We start from the raw sequence: 9,376 nt of genomic DNA, 5'->3' as shown, positions 1-9,376 counted from the left end.
GCTTAGGGTTTGTTTTGTTTTGCTTGTTTTTAAGAATCATTGAACATTTTCTCTAGCAGCTTTTTTTTTTTTTTGTAAGTCTTGTCTTTTTCAACTCTTGCTTTGATATCTGATATCTATTGAATTTGGATGTTTCTGTCCAAATGCCAAAATTAACATCTTTTTTTTTTTTTTTAATAGGTAGTTGCTAGGATCTCCGTGGAGAAATCACCGTTGTGAAATGTAACTTTTATCATCCTCATAAAAGTGATGAAGTAGACTGGGCGCAGTGGCTTACGCCTGTAATCCCAACACTTTGGGAGGCTGAGGAGGGCAAATCATGAGGTCAGGAGATCGAGACCAGCTTGGCCAACATGGTGAAACCCATCTCTATTAAAAATATAAAAATTAGCCGGCCCTGGTAGCATGCACCTGTAGTCCCAGCTACTCAGGAGGCTGAGGTAGGAGAATCGCTTGAACCCGGGAGGCAGAGGCTGTGAGCCGAGATCATGCCATTGCACTCCAGCCTGGTCAACAGAGCAAGACTCTGTCTTAAAAAAAAAAAAAAAAAAAGTGATGAAGTAAACATGTCTGCATCTCTATTAAATTAACCAGTGCTCAGGTGGAACCCCAGGGTCCGGAGATGGAATTGCAATGTTGTTTACCAGAAGCAGATAGAAATCTAAAGAGTTAGATGAAGTGTTCACATTAGGATGTGCTAAGGATCAATCAAGTGTAATTGTGTTAAACATAAGAAGTAGGAAAAAAGATTTGGAAGAAAAAGAGTAAATCCCAGAAATCATTGAAAGCAGATTTTAATCAAGTGGAACTTAAGAGTATTTCAACTAAAAAAACCAGGCTGCCTATTATATTTTACTGTTGATCACTGAAAGCATGATATGGACAACAGACAAAATTAAAGACATAAATTTAAGGCAGACAGGCTCTTCATTATACTTTTGTTTTTGCTAATGTGATGATTTCCTTGAATTATATTAGCAGCAAAATAAAGGAGTGATTAATACATTGATACCAAGGATCATATGAAGCCTCACAAAATTAAGAACACAAACCATGTTAAAGTAGGTTAAATTATCGGTTATCAAATAGTTTTAATGTAAAGTAGCAAAAGAGTAGATAATTCAAAGTCAAATTGTGCTTGTCTGTTACTGGTGTATAAGTCCATTCACAATTGCTTCAAAGAGAATAAAATACCTAGGAATCCAGCTTACAAGGGATGTAAAGGACCTCTTCAAGGAGAACTACAAACCACTGCTCAGTGAAATCAAAGAGGACACAAACAAATGGAAGAACATACCATGCTCATGGATAGGAAGAATCAATATCGTGAAAATGGCCATACTGCCCAAGGTTTTTATAGATTCAATGCCATCCCCATCAAGCTACCAATGACTTTCTTCACAGAATTGGAAAAAACGGCTTTAAAGTTCATATGGAACCAAAAAGAGCCCGCATTGCCAAGACAATCCTAAGTCAAAAGGACAAAGCTGGAGGCGTCACGCTACCTGACTTCAAACTATACTACAAGGCTACAGTAACCAAAACAGCATGGTACTGGTACCAAAACAGAGATATAGACCAATGGAACAGAACAGAGTCCTCAGAAATAATACCACACATCTACAGCCATCTGATCTTTGACAAACCTGAGAGAAACAAGAAATGGGGAAAGGATTCCCTATTTAATAAATGGTGCTGGGAAAATTGGCTAGCCATAAGTAGAAAGCTGAAACTGGATCCTTTCCTTACCCCTTACACGAAAATTAATTCAAGATGGATTAGAGACTTAAATGTTAGACCTAATACCATAAAAACCCTAGAGGAAAATCTAGGTAGTACCATTCAGGACATAGGCATGGGCAAGGACTTCATGTCTAAAACACCAAAAGCAACGGCAGCAAAAGCAAAAATTGACACATGGGATCTCATTAAACTAAAGAGCTTTTGCACAGCTAAAGAAACTACCATCAGAGTGAACAGGCAACCTACAGAATGGGAGAATATTTTTGCAACCTACTCATCTGACAAAGGGCTAATATCCAGAATCTACAAAGAACTCAAACAAATATACAAGAAAAAAAACAAACAACCGCCTTTTCCCCCCCACCCCCTAGCGCCGCTGGGCCTGTAGGTCTCTGTTGAGCCGCGGACGCGGGTCTCTGTTCCGCAGGATGGGGTTTGTTAAAGTTGTTAAGAATAAGGCCTACTTTAAGAGATACCAAGTGAAATTTAGAAGACGACGAGAGGGTAAAACTGATTACTATGCTCGGAAACGCTTGGTGATACAGGATAAAAATAAATACAACACACCCAAATACAGGATGATAGTTCGTGTAACAAACAGAGATATCATTTGTCAGATTGCTTATGCCCGTATAGAGGGGGATATGATAGTCTGCGCAGCATATGCACACGAACTGCCAAAATATGGTGTGAAGGTTGGCCTGACAAATTATGCTGCAGCATATTGTACTGGCCTGCTGCTGGCCCGCAGGCTTCTCAATAGGTTTGGCATGGACAAGATCTATGAAGGCCAAGTGGAGGTGACTGGCGATGAATACAATGTGGAAAGCATTGATGGTCAGCCAGGTGCCTTTACCTGCTATTTGGATGCAGGCCCTGCCAGAACGACCACTGGCAATAAAGTTTTTGGCGCCCTGAAGGGAGCTGTGGATGGAGGCTTGTCTATCCCTCACAGTACCAAACGATTCCCTGGTTATGATTCTGAAAGCAAGGAATTTAATGCAGAAGTACACCGGAAGCACATCATGGGTCAGAATGTTGCAGATTATATGCGCTACTTAATGGAAGAAGATGAAGATGCTTACAAGAAGCAGTTCTCTCAATACATAAAGAACAGTGTAACTCCAGACATGGAGGAGATGTATAAGAAAGCTCATGCTGCTATACGAGAGAATCCAGTCTATGAAAAGAAGCCCAAGAAAGAAGTTAAAAAGAAGAGGTGGAACCGTCCCAAAATGTCTCTTGCTCAGAAGAAGGATCGGGTAGCTCAAAAGAAGGCAAGCTTCCTCAGAGCTCAGGAGCGGGCTGCTGAGAGCTAAACCAAACAATATGATGATTTTTCAGATATAGGCAATAAACGTACAGACAGAAAAAAAAAAAAAAAAAAACAACCCCATCAAAAAGTGGGCAAAGGATATGAACAGACATTTCTCAAAAGAAGACATCCATACAGCCAACAGACACATGAAAAAATGCTCATCATCACTCGCCATCAGAGAAATGCAAATCAAAACCACAATGAGATACCATCTCACACCAGTTAGAATGGCAATCATTAAGAAGTCAGGAAACAACAGGTGTTGGAGAGGATGTGGAGAAATAGGAACACTTTTACACTGTTGGTGGGATTGTAAACTAGTTCAACCATTATGGAAAACAGTATGGCAATTCCTCAAGGATCTAGAACTAGATGTACCATATGACCCAGCCATCCCACTACTGGGTATATACCCAAAGGATTATAAAATTACTCTACTACAAAGACACATGCACACGTATGTTTATTGCGGCACTATTCACAATAGCAAAGACTTGGAATCAACCCAAATGTCCATCTGTGACAGACTGGATTAAGAAAATGTGGCACATATACACCATGGAATACTATGCAGCCATAAAAAAGGATGAGTTTGCGCCCTTTGTAGGGACATGGATGCAGCTGGAAACCATCATTTTTAGCAAACTATCACAAGAACTGAAAACCAAACACCGCATGTTCTCACTCATAGGTGGGAACTGAACAATGAGATCACTTGGACTCGGGAAGGGGAACATCACACACTGGGGCCTATCATGGGGAGGGGGGAGGAGGGAGGGATTGCATTGGGGAGTTATACATGATATAAACGTCATGCACATGTACCCTAGAACTTAAAGTATAATAAATAAATAAATAAATAAATAAATAAAAAACAAACAAACAAAAAAACAAAGTCAAATTGTGCTCAAGTCCCTACCAGAAATGGGAGAGAATTTTTGCCGATGTGGACAAGTTACATAATCATTCTATGACTATTTTCAAATGCCTATCAGACATATTCTAACTCTGGTACCAAAAATTCTGTTTTTCTAGTGAAGTTCATGCATATATGGGTGTCCAGGACATTGGAAATAGGAAAGCCATTCTTTATTTCAAATCACTTTGACTTTTTCCTTTTATTTATTGATGTGGTTTGGCTGTGTACCCACCCAAATCTCATCTTGAATTGTAGTTCCCATAATCCCAACATGTCGTGGGAGAGACCCAGTGGGAGGTAATTAAATCATGAAGGTGGTTTCCTCCATGGTATTCTCATGATCATGAGAAAGTTCTCATATGATCTGATGGCTTTATAAGGGGCTCCACCTTCACTCGGCTCTCATTGTTTTCTATCTTTCCACCATGTGAAGACGGACATGTTTGCTTCCTCTTCTGCCATGATGGTAAGTTTCCTGAGGCCTCCCAGCCCTGCAGTACTGTGAGTCAATTAAACCTCTTTCCTTTATAAAGTAGCAAGTCTCAGATATGTCTTTATTAACAGCATGAAAATGAACTAATACATTCTTGTTGACATACTACTCCTTGCCATTCATCTAATATTCAGAATCTATCATTTTGGAAGGGAGAATGGACCTCGTAACTCAGTTACTTAACAGTCAATGAGAAATCTGCCTTTCTGTCTACTTCAGTATTCTTCATATAAAGTATGTACTTTTATTTTTCGATTCCTCTTTTCATGCTGTCTTTCTTTTAATGCCTTCTTCCAACAACAACAAGCACCCATCCCTATACATCCTTCAAAAACAGGCCAATAATTTTAATTTGGCAAGGTTTCTTAGCCTGTAATTATTGTGGATAACTCAGACATAATATATTATTCTAATTTTAAAATTAGTTTAACTCCCATTCTAATTAGTCTACTTTAGAGAAGAATCACTGCATTTCATAGGTGGTTGCATATTACAGCCGGAGGATTACTGAATAAATCTTAATAAAAATGTTGAAATGCTGTGGTAATATAAAAGCTTTCATTGCACCTATGACTGATATAATTATAGTTCTTTTAGATTTAATCCAATATAATCATAATAATTAGAAGTTATTGACTACATTTGTGGCTTGCAATTTGAGATAGGTATTAATGCTATGACTAATTTCACTGCACATTTGAGCACACTTGTTTCAATGTAACATCTTTAGAAAGCAAAGACAAAATATAAATGTTATTCACCTGCAAAGTTTATATTTGATCTTCATTTTTAAATTGTTTTCTCTATTAAAACAATTGAATTAAGAGTTTGTTGGCTATTTAGAGATAAACGTGGCAACAATTTCATCCTTTACATACTGAAAAATATATTAAAAATGTATGCATCTCTGGGCATATATAATATGATAAAGTAACAGAGGATATCCATACACACACAAAAAAAAACATTCAAAGCAAATGAGGAGGAAAAGAATAAAGAGTGCTCTATTCTAGCTAATCTCATGCAAGTTATTGTGTTTCACTGTGCAAAGCAACCTATATTGTCTTTTTTTTTTTTATTATCGATACTGTGGCCGATTTAAGAGACTCAACCAAGATTACAAATCTTATCAGCTGTAGAGAGATTATTTCATCCCTCCAACAGAGAGGTTAGTAACTATTATCTTTTTCCCAGTTTGTCCCTTGCGGAGCATGAGAACCAAAATGCCAATATAAAATGTGGACTAGATCACCTAAAAATGTTGAAACCAATTTCTTGCCCTTGCTTGCAGGTCAAGATTGACTAAACCTGTTAATTAAACTCGATCATAATATAATTATATAAAAGTTTTAATACAGATATATGAGTTTGTCTCGGAATCAAAGACTGTTTGGTGCTAGTATCTTGTCTTTTTTTTTTTTTCACTTTTCTGCATTCAATTTTTGTCTAACCTAATACTACATTTGTATTATACTTGTAGTAATAAAGATGCTGGACTTAGGATAGTCATATTCCTTTCCTGGTTCTCCTGTAGATGAAATAACCTTATTCCTGAATAGTAATATAGGTGAAGGATTAGTTGTCATGATATAGAAAAATACTCATCTCCCCAATCAATATTATTTTTAAAATCCTGATTATATACATGACCACTGTTTCCACAGAGAAGAAAAACTCAAAGTAGTGAGTTTTTCTTTGCCTTCATCATTTACACTGTTTTATTCTAATCAATTGTTTATACATAAATAATTTAAGACCTATATATTATATTTATGTAGTGCAGGATATTTAAAGAAAAATAAGATATAATCTTTGTCCTCAAGTAGACAGATACTATGTTCAACAGTAATTCAAAAAAGAAGAGCCCAATTAATAAAAAAAATGCAAAAATCCTGGATTATCATTGTCTATGTCATTGAGATATACAATGAATTTACCAGCTATATTGACTTCAGGTTACAGGACTGTAAGTTCCAACACAAGAGGAATATATATATATAAAACTTAACTGGGTAGCAAGGAAAGCACAATACATAAAGAAGAACATATTACTTAGGTGATATGAACAATAAGTGGAAATAGAAATCTAGGATATTATACTATAGTGGTACGTTTGCGATTAGAGAAATAATCAGCAGGATAAAAAGGATCTTTAGCCTTTTGTTGGTGATCAGCTGCAAGCTAAGAAGTTAACAGAGATAAATAGAAAATGTGAAATAAATGGCAGGTAATTTTCACAGGAGAATGGAATAACAGCCACTTTTATTCAACCATTTGATGAAAGAAGGAGAAGTATACCTCCACGACTAGTTTCAAAGCAAGGCAAAATGTGTACCATAAATCAAAAAAAGGAGAAAATTGCCAAGAAAAAGTAAAAGAGAGCAATATTAGAGCACTGATCTGAATGAACTCCAGCTGTATAAATTTATTCGGCTGTCTGAAACAACGACTTAACCCAGGAAAACATAAAAGTGCAATGGGATTTCAACACACAACTCAAGATTAATAAAGCACAGCACATCTCAAAGGAAAGACAATCCAATCACTAGCTTTTTTAAAGTTTATATCATCTCTTCCACAAAGAGGAATCAAAGACAATGTATACCCAAAATAGGAGACTCAGTACTTTATCATAATCAGAAATGTCTATAATAAATTATAAGGTCCCATGCTTGGAACTGCAATGGGTAGGTATTATGGAAGAAGGAAAAGAGGTTTGTCAATTCATCCTGACATCATATGAATGAAATGGTAATATAATATATCCTCCTTAATGACTGAGCAAAACAAACCCTGACTATATAAGCATACAGCTCACACAGACACATGCAGCAGAATAAGTGGCACACATATTTGTTCTATTCATCTGGGTTTTAATGTCAAACACCGTCTCTCAGAAAAAAAATGTTTCAAGAAGGATTATTTAGGTTAATATTTCATTTAAATTCAAACTATAACAATATTCCTTATTGCCACCTGTTCTAAAACACCAAAAGATTTCTCTGAAATATCACATAGCAATAGCATAGATTCTTTTTAAAAAGATGGCCTACAAAAAAAATCAGAAATAGTAGTTATTTACACAGACCTTAACTAAGATACACATATGCTTTCCCTGACATGATTAGACAAAAATGGCCATGGGCACTAATATTTCTATTTAATTTGCCTCTAGCAACTCTTTTTCAAAATCTGTGGATGCCCTGACTGTCCCCTACACCAGGGGTTCTACCTTCAAAGCAACAAATCTAAGCAGCGAAAAATTATTCTTTATCTCAAGTATACTGAAAGGATCACGTACACATCACCTAGCCCAGTATGTGAACAGAGTCAAACACTCAATCACATGCAAGTCACAACCATGAAACCTTGGATGGAACAGAAACCAGTGTGTATAGACTAATAGAAAATAACCCTGAAGGTTTTTTTTTTTTTTTTTTTTTGGCCACAGTGCCAAATCCAAGTTGTCCCTTATAAAACATTAATAGCATTTTTCTTACAGTTATGTAAAAAAAAAAAAAAAAAAAAAAAACTACATGTTTGTTGACTTATCTGAAAGACACAGATATGATTCTTTTGTAAAACAATTTATCAGATTAATTCTATAATTGCATCTTGTGCTCTTCACTGGATTAGATTTAACTCATAACAGTCTTTCTCTCCCTATAAATTTTTCATATTAACATACACAGAAAATATCACACAAATCTATTCTACCAAAAAAACTGTAAAAGTGGTATCAACAGAACTCCACTTACTTCAGTATGAGCCATTTCATACTGAAATGGTGAGTATAATAACAACTTGAAACGCAGTCCCCAGTTGACAAAAATTTATCAAAGAAAGCTAGTCACGGTCCTCTACCTTCTGTTTTCATTTCTTAACAGAATTGTGTACTTTTTAAATTTTCTAAATGTAGAATATTGAGCTGTACATTTAAAAGGCTTTCTCTGATTAAATGCTATAAATATCCCGTGAAATAATCATTTTTGATGTCATGGAACTTTTTTAATGTCAATTCAATAAGAGAAAATGATGATTTCTTTTCTTATAAAAAGAATTGAATTTTAAAGGTCATTCTTTCTCTTACATATTTATGAGGAACAATAAAAATTGTTAATTTTATTCCTTTATTATCTGAGTTCAACTAGGCACACTCTCATCCTAGACGGCAAAATTCTAGAAAGTGTATTTTAAAAGAGAAGTAAACAGAAAAAGAAACATACATAAAATGGCTGATTTACATCTCTTTGAAAGTGTTGCCTGAAAGTCAAAAGTGATCATCTTCCTACCAAGACATTAAATACGGGCACAACAATATGTTAATTAAACTCGTAAGCAGGAAACAGTTTGTAGTTAGAGACAGTGTTTTCCACAAAACTGAAATTGCATTAACGGCGATTTGCTGGGGGTTGGGAGGTATGGATGCTAGTCCACGGAGTCATTTTCAGGAAGGGAGCAAATGGTGCTAAATATTGCTCAGGTTCCAGTGCTACAAAAATTCCCTAGGGGACACTTAGAACATATTGTTACTCCAAATGTTTCTTTCTAAAGATATGTCTAAAAATAAAAGTTGCATACCTTAGAACAAAGCAATAGGGGGAAAGAAAAAAACCTTAAATCTGAAGATTTTTATATTCTATCTCTTTCTGAATAAGAGTAGGTCATTAGTGAATCAACCTAATATGTAAAACATGAAGGACAATAAGTAGTAAATATCAATTCCTATACAAAACAAATTAAGAAAATATAGTGACTAATTTCACTCTGTTTATGTACAGGTACATATTTCTTTTAGTCCTTCAATTAATTTGCTGTTGTTGTTTTTAAAACCCAATGCAGGTCATATAACCTTGAGTTAAGCGTGGAAAAAGGATTTTCATATTTTTTTCTAACCTTGGAT

General features: G+C 35.6%; 1 protein-coding gene across 1 annotated transcript; it reads left to right on the top strand.

Moving 5' to 3' along the window:
- Nucleotides 1-2,095: 2,095 nt before the first annotated feature.
- Nucleotides 2,096-3,131, top strand: LOC117094702 (60S ribosomal protein L5-like). Its single transcript, XM_033230798.1, has one exon. The coding sequence runs from the start codon at nt 2,172-2,174 to the stop codon at nt 3,060-3,062; it is 891 nt and encodes a 296-aa protein (XP_033086689.1). The 5' UTR covers nt 2,096-2,171; the 3' UTR covers nt 3,063-3,131.
- Nucleotides 3,132-9,376: the final 6,245 nt, after the last annotated feature.

The sequence above is a fragment of the Trachypithecus francoisi genome, unplaced genomic scaffold, assembly GCF_009764315.1.
Source record: "Trachypithecus francoisi isolate TF-2019V2 unplaced genomic scaffold, Tfra_2.0 Lachesis_group13, whole genome shotgun sequence".
Taxonomy (NCBI): Eukaryota; Metazoa; Chordata; class Mammalia; order Primates; family Cercopithecidae; genus Trachypithecus; species Trachypithecus francoisi.
Note: the sequence above shows the minus strand (reverse complement) of the source record. Positions and strands in the feature narration are given on the sequence as shown.